Source organism: Gallinula chloropus, assembly GCF_964237585.1.
Source record: "Gallinula chloropus genome assembly, chromosome: 5".
NCBI lineage: Eukaryota > Metazoa > Chordata > Aves > Gruiformes > Rallidae > Gallinula > Gallinula chloropus.
Window position 1 is genome coordinate 46190479 of NC_140090.1, and position 26054 is coordinate 46216532.

The window sequence follows — 26054 nt, forward strand, 5'->3', positions numbered from 1 at the left end:
GTTTTCTGAGTGATGCAGTGCAGCTCCAGGAGGAGACGGAGTGATAGAGAGGGCTTCCTCCTTGCCTGGCGTTTTATCCTACGCTTGAGCAGTGAAACCTGAATAATGACTTCCCCCTCCTTGAGCTTCTTTTTCCTCTAAAACAGAAAGGAAAAAAAAAAGAAGGTGGAAAAAAAGAAAAAAAAGGAGGTGGAGGAAGGTCAGTGACAGGTAGGGTCTTCCTTTAGAATATTTTTAGGGCCAAAAAAATATAAATGGAAGCATCAAGCCAGAACACACTTCAATCCAAGTGGAAATCCTCCTTTATCAGGGCAGTGGTACTCCAAGGCACCAGGTATCTGAATCCCTGGCAGCGGGGCATTTGGTGCTCTTTGCCTGTGCGACTGTGAAGCGCGAGGCAGGAGAGCCACACTGGGATAAATTCTCCTCGGAGTTTAAGGGGACTTTGCGAGGAGGTGGAGTCTTGCAGGCAAAAACTAAACAACCAATTTGACATCAAATGAAACGCAGCAAAGTGGGACTTGAATTTTTTTATTACTTTTTTTTTTTCCCTTTTCTTCCCCTCCCCTCTCTGTTCGTTTCAAAATAATCTCCGAAACGGACATGCTGTGGTATCAGGGTTTGCTTTGCCCAGTTTACCAGCCTTGAGATTCCCTCGTGTTACCAGGACCCTCCTTGGGCTTCAGGCGAGCTCTCGTAGCAAGAAAGAAAACAGAAGTACATTCAAGGTGGTTTTAGTGAGATGGCATTGCTTCCTGCAACGGCTCATCAGGAGGCTGATCCACGTTTCAAGTGCATTGCAGTTAATGGTGAATGCCCTACGTAACGCGGGTCGACTGCCCGTGTTTAGTAGGTTTCGGTATGATTTAATGTAAATAGATTACGGCAACATATCCTGTCGGGTCTCAAAGGGTTGCTGACAAATACTGCCAGGAAAGAGGCATTGGCGAAGACCAAACCTGAGCCTGGGACTTCTAATAAGGCTTCGGTGGGAAGCTGGCACCCAGGATCTCATCTGGAGCTCCAGTGACCCTTCTCCTGCTGCTCTCTAGCACAGGAAACATCCAGAGAAGCCTCAGTTCCCAGTTCTAATGCTCTACAATGCTGAGGGGCTGGATGAGGGACGTTTCCCCCCCCCCACACACACACACACACACTCCGGACCACTTCTTTCCCCTTTCCTAGTGCATGCTGTAGAAACTTTCTGACCTCACGCAGGCAAGAAGGAGCCCTGAAAGGGGAACCCCTGAGCCCTGTCTCTGCTCAGTGCATAGAGCTCCCGCTTGCTGTCAGCTTTGCAGTAAGGACGTAAATATAAGCAACACGTCGAGGCTGAGATTTCAAAGGGTACTCGGCGCTGGCTCCTGCCTGCTCTGCTGGAAGCCCAAAAGTGTTTCAGGTATGAAAACCCTTTTTTTTCAGTTATTAAAACCTGTCTCAAGGATTCAGAATGTAACTTAAAGGTAAAAAAAACTCCCCCCTGCGCATGCCGTGCTGGGATGGCAGCATTTTTCCAGCTCCTGTAGTAGCTGTAGCTGTGCCAGGTTCCTTTGTAACAGGGCAGTATTTATCGGTTCAGGATCCTTTCATGGGCTCAGCCTGGGCTCCTCAGTGCTTCATTAATTTCCAGAGGCAGCCCTCAGTTAGCCTATCACTTTACCTCAGTGATTCTTTAAAGCGGGTCTTCCCTGAGCATGGTATTACAAGGGCTGTTTTTTAGGAATTAGTACCTGTAGTACTACGTGTAGTATCTCTTTCTCATCGTGATGGACTTTCCCTGCAGGTAATTCCCTACCCAGAAACTGCAGAAGTACATGTGTCCATATCTTCTCACATGCTGACACCTCATTAAACAGCTTATGAACCTTCCGCTTTCTGTACACAGCACAGGAGGGCTGTTTGTGATCTGAAATATGAGTTCAACAGCTAATAGCGTTCTTCAGATTAACCTTTTTTTTCCCCCCACCTCTCTCTCAGATCTCTCCAGATACGAAGGGGAATCTGAGCAAAACCCTCCATAGGTTCAGCTGGGAGTGGGGCTGAGGTGCTTTGTTGCCCTTTGTTACAGAAAGCAGGATGTAAACACCCACATACGTAACGGGCTGCACTTTTTGGTGTCTCAGTGGCAGAACCGTAACCTCTCTTGCCTGACTTTGAAGGCAGCCAGGGTTGCCCATGTTTCCTAGGAAGCACCACCAGTGCCTTCAGAATCATCCGCCCCGGTCCCTTACCTGGTGCTACTTGGAAAGCAGCCAGCCTTTCCTATTTCATCATACAAGTCGGCAGGGACTTAACTTTCACCTAATGCACCCACCCCTTCCATTCATTTGCTGGTTATGCGTTGATGAGGTTATATGGTCCTGGACCCTGGCCAGCAATGTGGCTATCTGCTTTCAACTTGCAAACAATGAGCATTTTTTTTTTTTTTTTTATAAAGTCAGGCTTCAAATTCCTTAGGAATGTTGTGCTTGCCTGGGATTACATGCAAAATCTGCCTCTCTGGTGGTTTTGGAGGAGTTACATCAGGGAAATGAGCTATCTGATAAGCTGGGCTCTTGGGTTTGGCTGGTTTTGCTGTTGTTTTTATTCTGGGCAAGGATTGTTTTGAGGCCAAACACTGCTGTGCTGAGTCACTGATCCCGGGACTGAGAATAGGTGAGAGGTGCAAACAAAAGGTGCGGGGTCAGGAAGGGTCAATAAGGTGAATTTTGTGGAAGGGGAATAATGCATGGGTAATATAGGCAATTGTATTGCACACTGGACTTGGATTTGGGAGACCTTTAGTCCAGGGTGAGAGGGGGATTTGAGGACCAGGAGCATCCACCTTGGCTGACGGAGCTTGTTGCCAGACTGCAGCTTTATCAGCCAGGCTCGGACTAGAAGAAAACAGCAAAGATGCTGCTGGTGGCTCTGAAAAGCTGAGGGGCTTTCTGCCCACTAGCTGCGGGCTCCCTTTCTTTTTCTGCTCCAGATCTCTTAAAGCCCTGGGTCAAATGCTCTGCAGACCACGGCTTTCAAAGACCACCCATGGGACCTACCATGCCTTGGACAACCACCTCGGTAGCTCTGGAGGTGAGGGAGGAAATGCTGAAGCTACCAACCCATAACTATGGACAAACCCATCCCTGGTTGAGCCACCGGATGGTCACCAGAGCAGATGCTCTAACAGCATGCGATCTGCCTCGATGCTGGCAGAGAGACAGTAGGCTCTTGGTTGGAAAACCCACAACTCCGAGCTGTATCGGGCTGAGGTGGGGAGAGGGCAACCAAGGGGGACCCTCGGCACCCCAAGGCAATTCATAACATTTTGCTTTAAACCATCACTTGCTGCTAAACTACACATCCAGAAATCTTGCCATTCCATCATCCAGACAAAGTCTGGGACTCAGACAAGTAAAAGGATTATTCAATTATTTTCGTGCAGCTTCAGAACAGGGACTTGTTTTGCCAAATTGGCTCAGTTCAGAGTGAAGACCACAGGAAAACAGACACTCCTTTCCATCAGCTTCCCCATCTGGGCAGTCGTGCCCTGAGATTCTGTTTGCAGAAATCAGAGCTTGAATGATGAGGTAAGACATCGGGGAACTCAAACCATAACGCCTTTCTTTAATTACATAAGGAAAAAGTGTAAGTGACAGAGATGTGTCTCTTGGTGTGCCTGTGAGACACCAGGAACATGTGGCAGACTCCAGTTCCCAGCGCTCACGTGGTACATGATGTGATTTCCAGCCTGCCACACCATTGGTAAGCACGAGGGGCCTTTGCAAACTGGTCTCAAAGCTGAAGTTGTTCATGTTTTAGAAGAGGGACACTCAAAGACCTCGTATTGTGTATTATTCTCAGCAAGGTAAGAGGTGACTGGCTGTTCTGTTGGTGGCAGAGACCTTGGCTGGGTTGGTTGTTTCCTAGCAGCAGAGCTTGGCACTTTTTATAATAGAATCATCCAGGAATACTTTTTTGAGGGCTTTTTTTAGGCTTTCTGAAGGGGGATTTTGGTGGCAGCTACTGGTTTATCGTATGTACCTAACAAAATGATGGGCAGCTGGCTGCTTAACACTGCTTTCGATTCTCAGCTCAGAGGTTTTCTGTGGTCTCTTAAAGATCAGTTTAAGAATAGATGCTGCTCTGCTTCATCTTCTCTGATGCCAGGTTGCTGATTTTCGATGCTGTCTGTCTCTGCTCTAGGCCAGGGTGCCACAACCAACACTGCCACACTTGTCTGCCATTTTCAATGGACTTTTTAAAGTCCTTTATGGGACAGGGTTGTGGCGCTGGGAACTTGAAAGGGGTTATTTCATCTCGTGGGCACTGATAGCGCTTGTGGTTTGGGATCGCTGTGCAAGACCCAGCACTGACCCGCTGCCCAGGCTGTGGGCAGGAAATACGGCAGGGGCAACACACACCCTGTTCACGGTTGCACTTGCATGGTGTTACTTGCAGGATACGACCCTCTTTGAGCGTGCCATGGCCCCCGTGTCGTAATGAAAGGTGAATAGCGCGGGTATTGCTTAATCGTGCCGCTGTGGAGAGCAGGGATTCTGCTTCGCGATGGTTACGTACGCCCAGCCACCAACCCAGCGCCCAACCGGCGCCCAGACACCCACCTACGTCTCTTTGTGTGTCCCCCCCCCCACCCCGGCCCCAGCAAATCACAGAGGGCTGGGGAGCATCTCCGGCAGCAGGCTGAGATGGTCGCTTGAGTCGTGGTGGGTCTATCTTCTTCCCTGCCGTGGGGGTTAGCTGGCAACCAAACAGCCCTCGGCAGCGAGGCGTTTTCGAAGGGAACCGGGGAGGAGGGGAGCAGCGGGGGAGGGGGCTTGGGGGGTAGGGGGGGGGCGAGGTGGGGGAGGGGGAAGAGAAGGGAAGGGAAAAGACAACGCCGGGAGCGCTTCGGCGCTTTGTGTTCCGGCTTCCGACAGCCCCCCTGCCGCCCCTCCCCGTGGTGTTTGGCTTTCGCCGTGTCACCCCCGGCCGCCCGCTCGCGTATTCCCCACCACCACCATTCCCGTTTCCCCAGCACCGGTCCCGTTCCCGGAAGCGGCGGCGCCCCGGACCCGCCCGACGGGGCGGCTGCTCCCTCCCCCAGGCACGGGGCCGCCGGGAAGGGGAGGGACGGGACGGGACTGGACGTGCGGCGGCGGCGGCAGCAGGTGCTGTGGGGCGGTAGGGATGGCGTCGGGGGACGCGGAGCAAGTGCGGTACTGCGGGAGGCTGTCCTACTACTGCCTCAAGTTCACTCTCGTCATCTACGCCTTCACCTTCTGGGTGAGGGGCGGCGGCTGCCCACGCGTGGGGCTGCGGGGAGGGGGGCGGCAGCGCACCCCCGGCGGGGCGGGGTGGGGGGTGTTTTGCCGGGCAGCGGGGGTGTGCAAGGCTTCCTGGGGAGGTGGAGGGGGTGTGCGGTAATTAACGCTTCGTTGCTGAAGCCGGCACTTGGCACGCCCGCGGCTGTGGGGTGTAGCTCCCCGGCCGTCCCTAGGGACCGGCAAACTGGTTTTGGCGGATGGGGACCTGCGGGGGTGGGAATTCCGGCAGCTAAAAATCACTAGCGCCTATCTAAAGGCCCTGCTTTTTCTTCGGGGGGAGCTGGGCGCATAAAACCTTTGCCCTGCAAAGGCAGTCATCCTTGTATGATTCCTTTCTTCGGCCTCGGCTGAATGATACCGTGAAGCTTTACAACTTAAAGGCGTGCCACGCGTGCTGTCGTCGGCCAGGTGCCAGATAAAACCCACACGCCACCTGCTGAAAGCGATAGAGTCCCAGCCTTTGGTGCAGAAGGATTGCCACTGACCTCTCAGTTTGCCCAGACCAGACACCTCCTAGGCTGCAAGGAGCCATCGGGGCTCTTCCGGAGGACTGTGACTTTATAAAGGGCTTTTTCGGGCTCCAGGATACTGGGTTGATGCTGTCCGGCTGTACTAGTCGATGTGTGAGATGCTTAGGTGGGGTTTCTTTCTGGCCCCATCCGTTTAAATGCCACTTAAGCTCTTGTTTTGCTGGTTGGTGTTTCTGTCTTAGTGGACCTGGAGTTTGCAAGGTGGGTGTGTAAAGCTTTCTGCGTAGTTCAGCAGATGTCCAGGTGCACCAGGTCTGACAGGAGGTGTCTGGTTAAAGCTATGATCTGGGGATGAAGAAACAATTAAATTGAAATGCACCCCGTTTGAGTGTAATTCAAACTTTTTTGGGATCCCAGATATCTTCCACCTGTCTTACAAGGAAAGCCCTTGGGTTTAGGCTCCTCAAGTTTCTGGCGTTACTCCCCAGCAGCTACTCTGCAGGTGTCACTTTCAAGAAAGGGACATTTGTTGTGTTATTTTTTAAAGCTACCCCCCTCCCCCCCCGCCTTTATTTTGTGTGCAGCATATCCTCTGTGAAGGACCGTTCATGTTGCCTACTCAGCGGTTTCCACTGCCAGCAAAGGCCGTCGCTGGTGGGATGTAAAAATGAATCTGCAAGCAGAAAAAGGGTCCCTCTGAAATAATCCCCCGCGTGTTCCTGGAAGACAAAGCCTCTTTTATTTGCTCTTTGTAGCTGCTTGCCCTGGATTTTCAATGCTCTGCCCTTGTTTATAACCGAGTGCTTCAGCGTCAGCGTCGCTACTCTGCCGAGGAGGTGGCAGGAGGGCGACGGGGGCTGCAGGCAGGGGAAGGACGGGGCTTTTGGGACGTGCTAGGCAGCATTCTCCCGATGCTCAGGGCAAACGCATGCTTGTATTGTGTGAGGTACAGCGCGGGGGTTTCTCTGATTCTAGCTTGGTGAAGTAGATCTCGTTAGCTGTAAGCATCAGCGGTCAGCTTCTGCCTTTAGCTGCAGTAGGCTTCCTGTCTTCTTTCTCTTTTGTTTTTAAATTGGTGTAAAGAGGAGTAAATTTTGGCTGCGGAGCCTTGGCTGGCACAAGCATGGGGTGCTTTGTGCTCTTTTGCTGCTTTTTGGGGGCTTTGACTTACACGATGAGGTTTCCTCCCTGCTCCTTCCGTTCCTCTGGTACGTTTACAAGCGATAAACACCCAGATTCAAATCCCTGGGATCACTTAAACTCCCCAGAAACTAAACCCTGACCTTATCCAAAGGCAGCAAGAGAACAAAAGCATCGCTGGGGGTGTGGGAGGGGGTGTTTGCTGCGGGCCCTGTCGCTGGTGCGTTTTCCCATGGCATCTGGGGTGCTCTTTTTCATTTATTTATTAAATCCCAGCCCCTGTTGCCGTGGCTTTTCCCAGCAGCTGTTTTGCTGGTGAAGGAGGCTGCGATGTGATTTTTATCTTCCCTCGCCCGGCCAAAACAGCGCCCGGTGTTTTAAACAGGCCGCGCCATTCGTTGCGCGGGCGCTTTGTTGAAGCATTTGTTGAAATACAGGGTTAAAATCGCTACCCCAGAAATAAACGCTTTTTCTTTCTCTTGGGAAAACAACTTCTGTGCATGCAAAAGCCCCAGAGAAAGTCCCTGGTATTTGCTGATGGACGCTCATTTAGCACTAGTCAAGGCCAGTCATTTTTTCCGGCGGACATAGCGCATGTTGCCAAACTGGGAGCTGTTGGGAGGGATGCAGGATGTAAACAGCACGTATGTTTGTGTTCTACCTACGTAAAAGTGGCGTCCCCAAACTCTGGTCACAGGAAGGGGGAAGAGGCACAGCTGGGATGATGTTAGCACATCTCCTCGGGGTACGTGATTGCTGCTATCAGTTTGACTGTGTTAAAGGTTTAAAAGATTTGTATTAAATGCTTTAATAATAATAATTTAAAAGTACAATAAAAGCACAAATCCTGCTCGTAGGGAAGGAGGATTTTCATTGTGTGTGCTTGTGTTTCACCCCCACCCTGTGTAATGGTTCTTTATGCTTCAAAATCCGCATAAAACTAGAGATGCATGTGTGTGCTGGGTGTGTGACAGGCAGATGCAAGGTTGGGGTTTTTTTCCTTCATTTGTTAGCTGGTTCCTTTCCCCTGGCACAACAGCGATGCCACTGGATGTGGTGTGAAGCCTCCCTGCCTCCTGTGGCACGTGCCTTCTGCCCACACACAGAGCTTCGCAGAGCTGTTCGGTTAGGATTGCCAACTTTATTATGGGGGTATTTTGTAGATCTCTTCTTGGGGGAGGTGGCATCGTTTTGATGGGTGATATCCTGAAGCCTTCCAGAGCAAGTAGCTCGGTCTGCTTCTGAATGGAAGACAATGAAGATATTTATATCTATAAAGATATAGATATGAATATAAAAATATAGATACACAGATATGTATCTATATTTCATATATTTATATATGAAAGATTGCTGTATGTGTCTGTGGGGCTCTTAAAATGGAAGCGCATCATTTTATTTCTGCTCACAGGCACCTTTGGATCTTTAAAACAAAACATAAAATCTGGAATGTTTTGTTGACAAAAACCCTGTGGCTAAAAAAACCAAAAAGACACTTTTGTTAAACATTCTAGTCATGAAGCTAAACATTTCTGAAATTCAGATAATTCCCAGTCAAGCTTTAATAAAAACCTGTGGTTTATGTCTATTCTTAAAAAATTATTTATATTTTTAAATTTTCAGGATAAAGAACCTACTAGACAAGTGTTGAGCTTGTTACCGATGCTTTAGTGCTTGCTGGAGAGTCTGCCGGCAAGTTGTATTACCCTCTACTTTTTGAGCAGGGTAAATACAGCTTGGGCACAAAAGCATCAGGGTTTTTTTTAGGGTTTTTTTAGGGTTTTGGGGTTAAGAATTTAATTATTATTTTTTACAAATAAACAGAGAAATTCTGACTCGCATGTATATATATATATATATATGTAGAGTCACTGATTTTATAATCTCTGATCGTTTTCTGCGGTTCAGAGATTCTTTCCTCGGTTGTTATAGCTGCGATTTAACGTTTCATACTGTTTTACATTGCCTTCTGCTTTAAAATAAACATATAAATTACTACCCAAATGATTAAATTTTTTTTCAAAGGACAAAGCTAAGGCTACAAACTGAGCTCTTGGTACCAACCCCCCTTCCCCGCAGTCACCATTTTCCAGTAGAAGCGTACAAATGGTAGATTTGGGTACCTGTTGTCTCTCCATCTTGTTTTCTCGTCTGGCCTTCCATGATGAGTGCAACATCTTAGTTTCCCAGAGGGGGAATTACCCCAGATTTGGCTTTGTGAGGTTTTAAGTTGCTTTTTAAAGACCTTTGGTGTATTTATTTGTAATGGGTGAACCCTTTGGATGTTTTTCCCTTTCTCAAGTGATGGCTCTGGTGCCATTCCTCACACCACCCCTTTTGTGGGTTTTGTTCTCACCTGTAGAAAGTGAAGGTGGTTTATTTTAAGATATTAAAGTAAATATTTCAACCATTTAGTCGCAAGATTGTGGGCCTGTGTCGTGTGTCTGTCTGGGCCTTTCTCTGGGTTACACTGTGCAATACCTGGAAGCCTTGTGTAATGAAGGGTGCTCTCCTCACCGCTGGGGAGCAGATGTGGGGCTCCTGTGGAAATGTTGGGTCAGAAAAGGGGGGATGCTGTTTATCAGATTGTTGAAATGGTTGATTTGAATCAAGGCTCTTCCCTGAGGACATGCCTGGCTGTTGGAGTTGGCAGTGAGGGTTTTTTTCGACTGTTATTTCTGTGATTAAGCGTGATTTAGTTTTTTTATCCCCCCCCCAAATTCAGCATTATTCAAAGTGACTTGCAGCAAGCCATAGCTTTAATACCAAATTATTTTGACATCCCTCCAACTATTTTGTTGAAACAGCTTGTTAAATGAAATGCCATCACTCCTTGCTTCGCCTGCCAGCGTTATCTGGTAGTGCTCAAGGAAGTGATGTCATCTCAAACTCGTGGGTTTTGGGATTTGTTGCTTAATTTTTTTTAATCTGGCGCGCTTTCCCCCCATGGCAGGAGTGGGGTGGAGGTGTGGGGTGCACCTGGCCATAGTCACTGGGCCTGAATGTGATGGGAAGTGGTAGGAAGGGACATATCTCTACATGCACATATACATACAGAAAGAGAGAGAAGGACGGACAGATACAGGAAAGAGCAATATTAGTGCTGTGGCATTTGCTGGCTTGTGTAATATAGGTGGTCTCAGATGAGTAATAAATTCAGTATCAACCAGTGATGTGATACAGAATTTCACAACTTCCAGAACTTGAAAACTTTTAAATATATTTTTGAAAGGGGCAAATATCTTCTTTTGCTTGTTTGTTTGTTTTGGGGTTTTTTTTTGTTCCATCTTGGATTTTTTCTGCTTCCATCTTTTGAGGCTTTTTAAAATCCTTACTCCTGATATTAGTGTTTCGTCGCTGTTAACCCTGGAGCGCGTAGTCGCTGGTCGGCCTGTGCTCAGCAGACAGCATCCCTGTGTGTCCTGGGAGAAAGAGTAACATCTGTGCCCTTCTCTTGTTCTGTTCCAGGTGATCGGCGCTGTTATCCTTGCCGTCGGGATTTATGCAGAAGCGGAGAGGCAGCAGTACAAGACTCTGGAAAGTGCCTTTCTAGCCCCGGCAATTATTTTAATACTTCTGGGTATTATAATGTTCGTGGTCTCATTCGTGGGTGTACTGGCTTCTTTAAGAGACAATTTCCGCCTTCTTAACGCGGTAAGTGCTGTTGTGGGGTTTATTCTTCATTGCCTTTGCTCTTCAGGATCTTAACAAGAAGTCACCTTTGGGTTTTGTTCTAATTAAACCTGGAACTGCTTTACGGCAGCCACGACATGCAGATGTCCCTCCGTCAAGGAAGGGAGCCAGCGGTGTTTGGTCCTCCCAGTGCCGGGAGAGGCGAGGGTCAGAGCCCGGCGCTGAGGAGACCATCAGGAAGCAGGTTAAGGGCTTTACAGAGGACAACCAGGCATATTGAATTTTCATTGGCTGGCATGGGCCTTGCACAACCGTGGCTGTTGACATACCATTTGACACTACCCTGGTACACCGCGGTGCCTGCTCTTTCTCTGCCCTGGCCACACCGTGGTGTGTTGGAGGGAGAGGAGATCGTTTTTCTCCTTTGGCACAAGTCTGGCCACAGCCTCTCCCCATCTGTACAGCATGGGGGAGTGGGGGTTTCCTGCAGCTGTCCCACTCCTTGCTGAGACATTGAGCATTGAGATGAGATGTGGTCTCTGACGGTTCTCCAAATACTTCTCGTTTCAACCCAGAGGAAGTTGCTAGAGAAAGAAACCCTGGCTTGAGCTGATGTCCATCAGGCTGGCAGTGCATGGGCTCTGTCTGCCTTTGCCTGGGAAGCGAGATAGAGCAGAGAGAGGGAGGAACACACGTTACGATGTCAGGCTTGTTGCACCACGGGGCTTTGAGAGAAGGCCCTAAGGAGGAAACGAAAGGGCCCAAGTTGTTTTTTGCCTCTCGTGCCCCTGAAAGGGTAAGTTTTAGGGAAGTTCTGGTACAGTGCTGTGGTTGCAAATGGAAGTTACATGTACAACTAATTAGAAATAAAGTGTGAAAACATAGCTTTTCCCCTCAGTTCAGTCTACAGAAGTGCTAAATACATGTGATGCGTTATGTAGGACAAACCAAAAGGTGACTGTGGCTTTTGAAATAGTGCCAAAATATTACTGAGGCTCTGATCAGTGTTAGTGGTTTCTTTCTCTTTGAGTGTTGTAGTGTGTCGTCTTCCCCCACCCGGGGATGTGGTGGGAGGGCATTTAAATGAAGAAAGTCCCCAGGCTGATGTCAGATTTAGCAAAGAGAAGATATCTGTCCGGTGAATTTGTGACCCTGATAACAGGTATTGAAAGCAGAAACCAGCTTTTGGGGCAGAGCCTTAGTCCAAGAGGTTATATTCAGATGAGGGATTTGAAACTTCCCTCCCGTTGCCGTATGCCATTAGGAAGCAGACCCAAATTCTTGTGCCTAAAGAATCCTTTGGGTTACAGTAGTGTTTCCAGCACTGGCACGTCACAGTTACCTCACAATGCTGCCGTGGATTTCTCCACCTCATTCCTGCTTTGCATCTGCTTTGCTAGCTCGTCACAAATGCATATGTTGTGCTCGCGCGTGTATTTGCCAGCCTGGTATGCAGCCCGAATAAATCGAGAGCTAGCAGCTGTAATTTTTCTTAGTGCTGAGCCGTTTAAGTCCTGCTAGTGCCCATCATGCAGCATCTGAGCTCAGTTCCCTCCCTCTTCTGAAACAACACACTGCAAGGTACAGAGCCAGAATTTCGCTTCGGTTTAACACCAGTGATTCAGCACAGAATGGTTTGGGTTATCTTAAAAGCACTGCTTTCCCCAAGAAATGAAAGTTAGCGGGTAAGTACTAGTTCCAGAGGAAGCATGAAGCCCTGCTTGGTGTGGTTTGGGAGGCTGTAAGCACCTTGTCATGATGAAAGGAATGCATCTATCAGGCTTGAGTCTATTCAAAGCAAAAGAAACCCAACATGTGTTTGCCAGTTGGGCAACCCCCAATTGAGGGAAAAAAGCCTTCCTCATGATACGGACAGTTTAATGAGAGCAAAGTGATGATTTTATGTTTTATATAACCATAACTTATATTACGTCTTACATTACTTATATTACATAACTTATTTTACATCTTTCTTGACAATGACATCTCACGCGCGGGAAGCCGAGGATGCTGGCAGTTGGACGTTACGTGCTTAAGGACACTCACCAAAAGAGCAATTTGGGTTTGTTCTGTTTAAGGACTCGCTTCCAATTCTTGGTTGGGTTTTTTTTCCCTGCAGTTCATGTACATTCTCGGCCTCTGCTTGATGATTGAACTGGTTGGTGGCGTGGTGGCTCTGATCTTCAGAAACCAGGTGAGCTGCTTGTGTTTAGGTGGTGACCACCAAGGACATTGCTCACCATCCGTGATGTTACTGCTGTGCCGCTGAGTGCATAAATGGTGTTTGAAGTGCCACCTCAGCACTAATTGGTGGAGGTCTGAAGAAAGGTCCAGACTTCTCAGGGCTTTCCAGGTTTGGGGATGCATGGGATTGGCCAGCCGTTCTGGGCATGACTTCTGGATTAAAGAATTGGGATAAAATCTCTTTGCTGAGGATGTGCAATACAGGGAAAATGACTTTCCAGCCCTTCATACTTTGCAATGTGCTTTCTTCTCTTTTGCCACCTGACTCTCAGACTGCTGGTCTGGGACGTTTCCAGATGAGTTTGTTGGGGTTTTTTTAGCAGCCAAAATGTTTTAATTTTAAGGACATGTTTTAAAGGACAGCTCTTCCCTGCTCACATCCCTAAGCAACATAAGTGATTCCTGTAGCAGACCCCATTGTTTACAAGCGTGCTGTAACTATAAAACCTGCAATTTTTCTGAGCAGAAAGCAGCAGACTAATTTTGGTTTTTTTCCCGTTGGAAATGTTTTAAAACATAATTGTGTTCATTGTGGCTAGCACTAGGTTTCTATGCTTTGATTTTTATTTATTTTTTTTTCCTCATCTGGCAAAATACAAGCTTTGAAAGGAGATGCTGAATAACGGGACCTCTTCATTCTCCACCCCAATCCTATGGATCTCCTTTCCACAAAAAGAAGTGATGTGTTCCATGCTACGGATGTTATTTAAAGTTTTAGAAAAAAAAAGCTTTAAAAAAAATATTTAAAAAATAACAACGCATTGTTATTTTGAAGTGGTATTATGTTCTCTCTCCACACTGGACCAGAATCGCAGACTTGACCTGTGAGAGCAGGGGATGAGTTAAATCCAGCTGGCAACCAGTCACAAGTGGTGTTCCCTGGGGGTTGGTGCTAGGGCTCATCCTCTTTAATACCTTTATTGACGGTTTGGATGAGGGAATTGAGTGCACCCTCAATAAGTTTGCAAGTGACACCAAATTGGGGGGAAGTGTCAAACTACCAGAGGGTAGGAAGGCCCTCCAGAGGGGATCTGGACAGGTTGAATCAATGAGCAGAGGCCAGTGGGATGAAGTTCAACATAGACGAGTGCTGGGTGCTACATTTTGGTCATAACAATCCCAGGCAACGCTGCAGGCATGGGGCAGGATGGCTGGAAAGCTGCACAGTGGAAAAGGATCTGAGGGTGTTGGTTGACAGTCGCCTGAACATAAGCCAACAGTATGCCCAGCTGGCTGAGAAATCCAATGGCATCCTGGCTTGCACCAGGAATAGCATAGCCAGCAGGACCAGGAGGTGATCATCCCCCTGTACTCAACTCTGGTGAGGCCACACCTTGAATACTGGGCTTAGTTTTGGGCCCTGGAGGGGTGTTGCACTGTTAGCTGGGGTTGGATTTTAACTGGTATTTGTTGCTTCTTAAGGGGAAATGGAAAAAAAACCCGAGCACCTTATCTTCTTGTGCTCAGCAATGACACTTGCCACTTTAACCTGACCTTTTAATTTTGTTTCAGCACATGTAACCCATTAATCTTGCTTTGTTTCTGCCTTCTAGACAATCAGCTTTTTGAACCATAACATTAGAAGAGGAATCGAGAATTACTATGATGATCTAGACTTCAAGAACATCATGGATTCTGTTCAAAAGCGGGTTTGTTGGGGTTTTTTTTGCCTGGTTTTGGTGGGTTATTTCCCCCCTTTGGCAATTCACTGCTGAGATGTTATAAGTCCTGGGCGACAGCTTTGATTATTTTTTTTTAATCTCTCAGTGATGTGATACTCAAATTCTTATTGATGAGGCAGATGAGATCTCAGGCATCATATGTTACAGCATCGCTCTGGTCTGGGCTCATCCAGCATCCCAGCTGGCATTTGAAACTCTCTAAAACACTGCAAGACATCTTTTGCCTTGGTACACGATTCGAACGCTGAAGATCCTGCAAACATGTAGGCTTGTAGGACTCCCACAGCTGGCCAAATCCAGGCTAAATTCCACCCAAGTCTTTGTGCTCGGTGTTGCTGCTGGCTGGTCCAAGACAGTCAAAAGCATCTTCTTAACAGGAGGTACTGGATAAAGAGAAATAAGGTGGCCATTAGGGTGTTGGAACCCAGGCCATTATATTTTCAGGGTATAAACCTGTAATTAAAAGTCAGAAACTGTGTTGAGCCTAGATCAGGACTGTGGGAGCAGCAGAAAAACCTTCAGGAATGTGATGTCAGTTACCATGCCAAATAACGCTTAAACAAAATCACCAAAAAGAGAAAAAGTTAACTTAGGAAGTGATATGTGTGTTTTATGACATCGTTATGGAGATGGCAGCCTGCTTTGAAAAACAGAGTTAGCATGGAAAGTCTGTCAGAAGCCAACCGTCCCGAGGAAATTCTGTCATTAGACTTCACGATGCTTTAAAGTTTCCGTGCACTGCCCATAATTATGTGCATGTACAGCGAGTATAGGCTTTGGTGATTAAATCAACTGCTGCTTTTCCCTGCGTTCAACACGTGAAGTGAGTATTTGGTATTAGGTCAGTGTAAACTTACAGTGTCTGTTTGCCAGATTTCAGTTCTACTGAATTCTACCCAAAATGTGAGATTGGGGTTTGGGTTTTTTTTATACCTTGTAGCAACACTTTTGTCTTTTGGATTTATTTAGAAATGCAGGCATGATCCTTAATAAAACTGAAGAGGTGTATTCCAGCTTGAGATGGAGTGCATGTAAGAGCATTGCTCCACGATGTCCAGACCTGAAAAGATAATTTTCCAACTCGGAAAAGATGTGAGGTGGAACTTAGCACTGAGTACTTTGCTCTGCCAGTGAGCTCAGTGAGTGAGGGAGAGATGCTACCCGTGTCTTTAATTCTTTCCAGTTGTATCTATCACAGATGTTCGTATGTGCCTTGTTAATGGAATGACAGGGAGAAAAAAGACAGGGTGGGTTTTTTTCTTTCTCTTACTTTGTTTTCTACTTATTAGAAGAGTTTCTGTTAACATATGATTTGTCAATATTCCCCCCCCACCTCTGCCTCCCCTTTGCCTTTATGTCTTTTTATCAGTTTAAGTGCTGTGGTGGGGAAGATTACAAGGACTGGTCACAAAACGTGTACCACAGCTGTGCGGCGCCAGGACCGCTGGCCTGTGGGGTGCCCTACACTTGCTGCATTGTAAACAAGGTAAGTCCTGGCACCTCAGCATCGCTCCTCTCTGCTGGTTCATCGGCGTCGGCTCAAAGAAGTACCTTACTTTAGAAAGTCTGGGGAAAGAAGCAAAGGAAAACAGGTCCCTCCCAAAAGTGGGAGCTGTGGATCCAGCTTGCCTGGTCCAGAGCTGCTTAAAGGTCAGTTGTGCGGGTGTTTTCCCTGAGGTTTTGCCAGGAAACCTGGGCCCCGTTTCCTTCTGCAGGCTGGGTGGGGGGGGGAATTGGAGTGATGTGCACCAGCTGCTGGGTGAATTAAAAACCAACAGAATGACACTGTTACCTAGAATAATCCAGAAATGCAGGAAAACAACCTTGGGACAAGTGCATCCTGGTGGGCTCTGTCCTCCCCCATCCTTAAAAATCTTCCCCGGAAGCATACCCTGTCAGATGGAGTCTGGACCAGTTTCTCAGTCTTGGATGAGCGGGTGTTAACTGGTGCTGGCGGTGGGTGCTAAGGTCCATGTAAACACTATTCATATAAATTCCGGTGGTTTTGCCTCACCGCCCTTCATTTGAGGGACGGATGCAGTGCTGACCCACAGTCCCTCAACATAAAACCAGGGTGGGCAGCTCCTGCCTTGCTGGGTTTTGGTCTTTGGTCTGGATGTGAGGTAGGAAAATTGGGTACAAGGAAGAGCCAGACACAGCAGAGCTCGTGATGGATAGCCCGCCAGTGCTTTGTTACATGCTGCCCTTTCAATGTTTATTAAAAAAAAGGGTGAGTAAATGCAGTAATTGCGGCAGTAATCCTGCTAGGTGTTGCTGAGAAGCGTGTATAAAACATGGAGGTGCTTGTTACGTGTGCTTATGCAGTTACAGCTCTGTTTAGATCTGCGCTGGGCTGTGATTGATCCTCAGAAATGAAAGCTGAAAGCCAACGGTTGCGCTGTAAGTCTTAAGGTGTGTGAGAAGAAGAAGGTCGAAAACAGCATCTGCTGAGCCACAGCCACGCTGAGCAGAAGAAAGGGCTCAGGATTTTGTCCTCAGTTGATGGTAAAGGAAGACGGAGCTGGCTAGGGAAGAACAATCTGGCGCTTTATTTGTTTTCAGGGTCGTTCAAAATGCTGCTTGTTGTTTGTTTTCCTGTAGCTCTCACCTCTCCGCTGAAGTCTTGTTTTGGAAGGTTAGTTGGCGGATGTGGAGATAAAGCTGTAGCAAGGGTGTAAGCGTAGCGGTAATGGGCGACTAGTAATGCCAGGGTGGCTTTCCAGCCACTGTGCACATCAGCAGAGATGTGGCCTTCAGATGCAACCTGTCAGGCAGGAAAAAATTAAAATAAGATAAATGAAAATTAAAACTGGCAAGGAAAACAGTGTATTGTCTGAATGCTGCCTTGTTGGCCGAGGAGGAAGGGATGAAGCTGTTCCGCTGAGTGCTAAGCTCAGGGCAATTATCTGAAAGACAGGTAGAAGCCCCCAGAATAACGAGCAAACTTGTTATTTGAGTAATAAATTAAAAAACAGCTCCCAAAATAAGCAAACTTGCTGTTTAAGGGTAGGCTGATCAGCAAGATGCTGTGTTACGTTAGGTCTTGCCACGCTGGGATGCCATCGCCAGGCCTTGTGAAGTCCAAGGGGCATGGGTGCATGCGCGGCAGGATGACGCTGAACATCACTGGCTTATGGCCGGCTGCCTTGGGCTGGGGGGGAGGAGAGGAGGGGAAAAGACACCCCAGCAGAAGATGCATAAATCTTGTATGTTTGACAAGTGCTTCCAAATACAGACTGGTTTCTGTCCTGGAAAAGTACAGATATGGTTTGTGATTACTCATGCATTTTGTAGTCATGGAAAACTCTGGCTGATGTCAGAGGTTGGATTCTGGTCTTCTGAAAAAACCTTGTGCTAAGACAAGCCAGGCTCACGCTGGGGGGGCTCCGAAGAGCCTGTTCTCAAGTCAGAGCGTTTATTGAAAACTTACACTAGTGCAACAGATGAAAAAATAGTCCCCCAGTGCCTATAAACCTCTGTTTCGAACGCACGTACCTCCATTGTGTCCGTTGCCCTGTGCTGTGACACCCTGCTAGCAAATGCTGTGCTTAAAATCAAACGCCATGAGCGAGTTCCTTGCTGGCAGTTACTTCCCCGAGGGCTTCGTCTGATGCCGGTGGGCTTCCTGTTGGGTGGACGGCAAGCGGATGGTATTTTCTTCTTAGTTTTGCCAGGCCTGGTGGAGCTTTGGGGCTCAAGGGAAATACTAAATTGCTACAGAAAGTGCATTGGTAGTCTGTGATGGATGCAAGCACTTGGCCTTTTTCTAAAAAAAATACATGTTAATGTGTCTTAAAATGTTATATTCACATATACATAAAGATACATAAAATACATTATATTAAATAGGTCTGGTTTTGCAAGATGCTCATGGGGAGCATTCGTGGTACTGGATGTTATTTGGGTTTTGGCTATCTCTGACCTCAAATTTGTCACCCGGATGGTGTGACGACTGTGCGAGTCCCTGCTTTTCTTAATCAGGTGTGTTGAGTTATTAAGGCCTGGGAATTAAACCCAGACATTCATCCTGTACAAGCAGCTGTGGCTTACAGCTCCGCTGCAGCTAGCTGTGGGGTTTAATTCCCTTCTTTTTCTGGTTAGATACGGTTCAGATGCCTTGTGTCGCAATACAGTGGCAGCACTGATTTCCCTAAAATCACGTGTGTAAGTCTGACCCTGGGAAAAAATCGGCATTGGACTGAGGAGTGACCCTTGTTCCTGCTTTTCTGTGAGCTGGGGGAACATGAGAAGAGTGAAAATCTTTTTTTTTTTGCAATTTGTGTTTTCTACCATAGTCTCTCTTTGTTGTTTTCTTTTCCAGACAGACATCGTCAACACTATGTGTGGATACAAAACCATTGACAAAGAGGTAACGTAAACCAGTGTCCACCCTGTCACAGCCACGGGTGGTGCTTTGGTCAGTTAAAAAATTGTCTTCTGCATACATAAATCTACCAGACAGTTAAATCAGCGGTTAGAGTCATTTTATCCCAAATAACTTTCATATATACATAGAAACACACACTCCCACCCCCCAAAATAAAACCTTGATTGTGTTATCTTCTGTGGTTCCTCGCTTGCCATGTGTGAAACCTGTCTCCCTCACACTAATTGGACAATTAATACAAGGAAAGACGCTTCTGATACTTTCAAGTGTTGAGCCAGGGAAAGCTTTTAATACTTAAAGCCAAAGTTTCTCCCTGAGTAAAAAAAGTTAGTTTGCTGAAGGCAACTTAGTCATTTCTAAGTATTTTATATCCCAGTAGTGGGTGTTTTATTTTTAAGGTGGACCTAGTGATTCCTGGAAGAGGAGTGGGACTTCCCAGTCCGCAGCCCTCTCCTCCCTTCAGGAGTGGGACATAGCCTCCTCCTTTGCTTTTCCCTCTTGGGAAAAGCTTCAGTGACTCCAGCATAGAGACTTGCTGGCTCAAGGCAGTAATTACAGAGTGATTAAGCGGGGGTAAAGCGGTAATTGGATCTGCAGCTAGTTCTCTGCTCTTAGCTTTGTAGAGTTGGTCAAAAAGAGCGGCTTCTTCCTGGCTGGTTGGAGGCACTTGGCACACAATGCCAGCTGCAGTTGTTGGTTTTTGGGATTACCGGCTATCTTTATGTATGACCTGTCTTCATTTAGCTTCATTGATTTTATGGCTTAATCACCTAACAGCTCCAGCCTGGCTGTAACGCCTGAGGCACTTAAGCATATGCTTAACTTCACCCCATTCATCCACTCTGGACCCTTTGCAGCCTCAAGTGCTTTCTAAACTATGGGTTGGGGTCACAGTGCAGCGCAGCTTGCGGGACTGAATCCGAAATCCTCTTGTTCCTGCCCTGTTTAGAGTCTTATTGCAAAGCACGTGGCCTGTAGTTTCTGTTTGCCCACTGATGTACCTTGAGCATGGAAGCAGGGAGGAGAGGCTACAGAGTTTCGACTTCCCGAGCGGCCTGGAACAAGAATTGGGCATGTTTCTTCTAGGAAAAGTGGTGGTGGTGGGGTGGGGGGGGGAAGTTGTTTTTTTTAAAGATAAAAGTAAGAGATGGAAGAATTAACAATGAGCCCTCTGTTAAATTCAGTGGGTGTAAAGGGATTGGGAAGGAGGACCGAATTTGCCTCCCTGGAGTTTGAACGAGCACACGTTGCTGTACCCTGCACCAGCGCAGCTGCCCGTTTGAACGTCCGCTTTGTTGTTCCGCAGCGCTTGAGCGTTCAGCACGTTATACACGTCCGTGGATGCACGAACGCGGTGCTTATTTGGTTTTTGGACAACTATACCATCATGGCTGCCTTGCTGCTAGGCATATTGCTGCCCCAGGTAAGAAGGGGACCAGTGTGTTACCTGATTTGTTGCTACGGTAGGCAAAATCTCATTTGACTCTAGTTAATTTTATATATATAAATGTATATATTATTTTTTTAAAACTGTAATTGATAAGCTGAGGTGGCATTCTGGTAATTTAGTGTGTAATATGTTGCAGGATTTGGTGGGTTAGTTTGGTTTTGCTGGGGTTCTTCTGAGTCCTCTCCTCTTCATAGCCTCTTTCCAACACTTTGGAAAGTCTAAGACTTTCCAGCGCTCCAAGACACAGGGGTGGCAGTTCTTCTGCTGTGTTAGCTCTTCCCAAAAGTGATCTGCTTGCGTGCCCCTATACGCAAAGAAAAACGGCCGCGTGAGTTTGTGTCTGTCTGTATAGCACATGGCTGTCCGTGTATCCGACATCCGTGTGTGTCATCGGTCGAAGGCGTGCTGAGAGGAGCAGTATGTGATGTCTGACTAGAGATGCCCCTTTGCTTTCCCAGTTCCTGGGAGTGTTGTTAACCATGCTTTATGTGACGCGGGTGGAAGATATCATCTCCGAGCTGAAGAGGAGCAGGAGTCCCTTTGAAGAAACACAGGAGAGATCAGCCTCTGAGTTTGCTGGAGCCGGCTGCTGCATGTGTTACCCAGGGTGACTTCAGGAACCTCAGATACTGTTAAAAAAACAGATAAATCCACCTCTTCTGGTGTGTGCGCCGGCTGTTACAGACTGCGGGTGTAATGAACTGGCCAGCCAGCGGTGGGTCGGCAGCCTGTCGATACCTCTGTAGCTTCGTTGTCCTCCGTGTGTCTTAAGACTGAAGGCATGCCAGGAGACCTCTGCACTGCCGACAGTGCTGCTGTGGTATCGCGATGCTGCTGGAAGGTGGGCTTTGTGGATCATTGGATCTTTGTTTTGAGTGATTGCCGAGTGATATGGTGCCGGGAAAACTATTCTGGAAAGATTTGAAGGTAGATTCCTAGTTAGAGCCTTTGCGTCTTGGGATGTTCTGTTTCAATGTTTGTCCTTTCCAACTATATTTTCTTACTCCTTCCAAAAACGTTCTCTTACCGATGTATGTGGTGGATATTAAACGTGGTGTTTAATGCATTTTTTAAAAAATGCTAATCTCAATGAATTTACTGACAGTAATAGATGTGATGCTGAATACATGCATTGCTCAGTCTTCTGTGCCTTTCAATAATGAGGTTAACGCCAACGTTGAATCTGTTGTGTAATGCTTGATATATTTTTAATGTGATTTATTACTGTCTGGCTTTTGTATGAACTTAACAGGACATTTGAGTCTCACATGTACTGTATTTTTCCTCTTTAGTAAATTAAATTAACTAGGTGATTTATGACTTTTTTTGATTTCTGTATGTTGAGATGTTTCTAAATTTTATTTTTCTTGTTACAATAAAAACAATTATTTTTTTTTATGTACAAAGATTTTGTTTAAAGTGCTTTTTATTTTCCCATTCAAGTTAAGCCTTTCCTTCAAATGCTGGATCAAAAGGTAGGGATACCTAGAGCTGCAGCTTGTTTTTTTGGACAGAATCACTGAAGGTCTGTGCCTCACTGGCTTCCCATAGTGGATCAGGGACGATACTTGGGAAGTCACTGGGAGCTCTGGGGTTTTTATGGTTGTTGCTTTTGTTGTCCTGAGCGTTCGTCTTCAGTCTTTCCAGCTCCTGCCAAGCTTGCAGGCAAAATGCAAAACCTAATTATCATGACACTTCAAATAAACTAATTCAGGGTGAGAATGAAACGGGTTTGGTTTGTATCTCCTCGTATATATATTTGTATATATATATTTGTATTTCGCCTATGTGTGTATGTATATCTTTATATATCTAAATATATATATAATCTCTTCTGACACTCTGCTGAGCCACACAGAGGAGTGTTTATCCTGTTCTCTCCTTGCTGCTTGTCTGGTTTTTATTTTCATCATCTTGTCCCGGACGTGTTTTCTGCTGTCTTCAAAACCGGGTGCTCGCTGCTTAGCTCTCCCCCTTTGCCAAGGATTTCTGAGGAAGCCTCGTGAGTTTCCAGGAGCCAAAAACACACTTGCCCAGTTCTTTGGTGTTCCTGATGGTGTCCAGAGAGAGAGATAGAGATACATCCTGCAGCATTCTCAAGCCCACCCTCTGCAGCCGAGGAAGCTTCCTGTGCTGCATGCTCAAGCGCTGGGTCCTGCATGTGGTTACCTATTTAATTGCTCCGTTTTGCCGCCACCTTAATTACAGGTCTCTGCCCTGGGTAATGTTTTGGTAAGTTCAAAGAGTGAGATGTGTTTTCAGGGTGGATACGTGGACCATCCTGGGAGAGGACGGGGAAAAGGGAGGGGGACAGCTTCACAGGACCGAGCTGCTGCTGGTGAAGGATAGGAAAGATGGGAGCTGAAATCAGTTTATCATGGCGAGTGGGCTGGGAAGGTGGGAGCTGAGGCATCACCAGAGGCAGAGCCGTGCCCTGGCCTGGAGCAAGAGGGGAGCTAACGCTAGAATTTGAGATGGCTGGAACCAATCGTGAAGTAGGGAATGGCAGCGGTCACGTTTATTTGATGACAAAGGTGTAACTTTTCTTTCTTTACTAATAATTCCTCATAAATTTTGTGGGGAAGTATGAGATATCCAGGAAAGCGGTGCATAATGGAAGCTGACTGATGGATGATGGTTAAAATTTGGGTGGCTTAAATGGAACAGGGAGAGTATTTGGGGGGATACCGGGTACTTGAGCTGTGGGAGATGATGGGGAGACCACAGTGCGTGTGTGTGTGTGTGTGTGTGTGAATTTGGCTCCTCTCAGCGTGCCATGCTGTGTCCTGTTAGCAGGCAGATTTTGTGAGTGGCTAGTAGTGTGCAGAAGGTGTTCTGTGTGCTGCTTACATGTAGTTGTTTTTATCCCGAGGTGCTGACCTTGCCAGTGGGGTTGCTCTGCCCTCCGGTTCATGAACAACTCGACTGGGAGTGTGTGAAGGGCTGCACTTAAAATGTGATGATTTTTTGCATTTGGCTGTAAGTGCAAACTGCTGTGGCCACACTAGCAACGGTCACCTGGGCTTCCCTGACAGCTGACGTGAAAGCTGGTTTTAAAGCAGCAAGGAACGCTGATTTAATGTGATCCCTGCCTTCCTGGCAGGAGCAGCCACAGCTGGACTAGTCCTCACAGATGCTCACCATCAAAAATGCTCCTTACCTGCTCTTTAAAGGCTGAGGCAACATTGCAGTGCCTCAGGACCATGATGGAAATTTCTGATGTCACAGAATTACAAGGTTGGAGAAGACCTTTAAGATCATCATTGGCGTGTGTGTATGTAGTTGTGAAGCACTCTGAGAACGGTGAGTTTCCCATGGTCCATCCTCCGTGCCTCCATCCCTTTGGCAGATGTTAGGCAGCTGTTCATGCTCCCTGCCTTCAGAAATCACCCTCCTCGCAGGTCCTTGCTGCCGGACCCTTGCACTGCCTCTCTCCTGCCTGCATCCCAGAGCTTTCCCGCCTGTGGTGGGAAGCCTGTGCGGAGCAGGAGCAGCTCCCTGTGCCGCAACCGGGAAGCCAAACAATTGCAACAACTCCTCAGTGCTGGCTGCTGGAAGGAGGGTCACTGCGCACCTCAGCAATGCAGAGGGGATTGGGGCTCAGAATCAGCTGGAAATAGAGATTCACCTCAGCGTTCCAAATAATTACACGTCGGCTGGGCAGAGTCTTGGCACAGCACTTGGGCCGGATGCTCGCTGGTGAGCGGAGGGTCTGCCTGGAGCATCGCGCTTGGTGTGCGCTGTGCGGTACGCGATGTCGGGCGATAAAGGCGTTTAATTAGCACGGTTCCTGGGGAGAAGCGCAGAGCTGCTCTCCCTCTGCTGGTGTGGGTATGCCATGTCGCATAATCCCTTGTTAGCTCCCAACCTCTGCAGCCATCGGCGGCTTCCTCTGCGAGGCAGAGTGGGGTGCGTGGGTATCTGGCTGCCTGACCTGGAAAACGAGCCTCGGAGGTGCGATGAGCTAATTTCCTACTGATGGGGGGTAAATCCAACCCCGTGGCGTTTAAGATCTAAAAACCATTTAGCTCAAAGTTGCTTTGCAGACTTGTATTCCCAAGGCTCTTCACCGGGAATTCCAAGGCTTTTTTCTTGTACAAGCTGATGGTTGGAAAGTGCTGGCATGGGCTCGGGAACTGCTTTGTGTAAGAAATGCTCTGGTGGGTCTTCAATGGCAGAGCGCAGGTTTTCCCACTGCCTGGGATCTTCTGGGAGATCAGCCCCACCACAAGCACATTGGTGGCACAGGAAGTTCCTTTGGGTTTACATCCTTATTTCGATGCATACACTTTTCGGAGCAGGAGGGAGGAGAGAGCAGCATCTCCAGCTGTGGTGGTGAGAACGACGCTGCTGTTTCACTTGGCTGAATCACCTTCAGTCTGTCATGCTTTTTAAAACTGACCCAGACTCTGGCTGGTTTTGTGCTCAGGGTGGGAATACTGCTTTTGTCTGGGTGCAGCTCCTGGCCTGAGGTCTGTCTGTCTCTGTGGCAGTAGGGGCTAACGTTTTGCCCCAGAGCAGTAACAAGAGCCCTCGGCAAAGGCAGCTGTTAAATCCCCTCAGGAAAATGGGTGTCCTGCCTGTGTATTTTTCTTCCACGGAAAGCTTTTCTCATGACAAAGAGGTAGAGAGGTAGGGGAAAGCTGCTGCCCTGGAAGGAAGAGGAGGTGACCTGCCTGGGATGTGCAGAGCGGGGCAAAGCGGCCTTGTGCTTCTGGGTGACGGGTACCACTTTGTGGATCGCATCCCCATCACAGTGCTCAGGCTCCCCCAAAAACTTCTTGTGGGTCAGCGCCATGGGCAAGGGTGTTACTCCCTGGGGGTGGCAGTGTTTGGAGGGTGCTGGGACCAACCTGCTGATGGAAGAGGAAGAGCTGGGGTGAGCACAAGCATGAGTGGATGTGGGTGGCAGACACCTGACCAAGGCGGGAGCTCTTTGGGAGGTCCTCGGAGCTATGTGTGGACTCTGGCAAGGTGGTTGAGCTGCTGGAGTGTGTTGGCTCTCAGGGAAGTTTGCATGCAGGGCTTTGAAGTGTCTGGGGGTTTTCAAATGGGGTGTTCTTGGGAGGGGATGTTGCTGACTGGGACAGCTGCCTCCTCCCCATCTCTCCCAGCAGGAGTGTTGGGGGCTCTCCAGTCCCGTGCAGCACACTCTGTTGCTGGGATGGGTACGCACAAATTCCAAGGGCTTCATGCCAGTGCTGGGAAAGGTGCATGTGCCAGAGGAATGGTGCAGACAGTGCCTGAAGCTCGTCTGCAGGGCTGTGGTGAGTAAAACATGGTCCTCTGGCACATGGCAAAAGGGGAGAAGATACAGATAAGGAACACAGGTGTGAGCTCTGAAAGCCTCGACCTTTCCAATCACAAGAGCAGGGAGCCTGCAACAAGGTGACCCTCAACCCAAGACCTCTGCTGCTGGTGGTCATGATTTATCATGCTGGAATTGGGCATATATAACACTGCTGTCAGGAAGTGCCTTTGCCTCTGGGTCTTCTCCTCCCCGTTCTGGCGAGGGGTTGTGGAGCTGCAAGCCCTCCCGGGTCATCCTGGGGCATCTGAGACAATGGTGAAGAGTTTCCACCCTCTGGTTTGCCCCAGCATCAGACACATCCCAGGCTTGATGTGGCTTTGCTGGCTTGTTTTTCCTGTAAAATAGTGTAACCAAACAGGGCGCTGAACAGGACTGCTGCTGCTAATGGTGCTCGCAGCCCTCACAGGGTCCTTATCCCTGCACATAGGCTG

The 26054-nt window shown here is 47.8% G+C and overlaps 1 protein-coding gene across 1 annotated transcript; it reads left to right on the forward strand.

The window, feature by feature from the left end:
• Positions 1 to 5169: 5169 nt before the first annotated feature.
• Positions 5170 to 21712, forward strand: TSPAN15 (tetraspanin 15; the record flags this gene model as incomplete). Its single annotated transcript, XM_084265698.1, has 8 exons — positions 5170 to 5265; positions 10385 to 10570; positions 12669 to 12743; positions 14347 to 14442; positions 15845 to 15961; positions 18797 to 18844; positions 20169 to 20285; positions 20771 to 21712. 8 exons carry the CDS (start codon positions 5170 to 5172, stop codon positions 20921 to 20923), a joined length of 888 nt encoding a protein of 295 aa, XP_084121824.1. The 3' UTR covers positions 20924 to 21712.
• Between the last annotated feature and the right edge of the window lie 4342 nt (positions 21713 to 26054).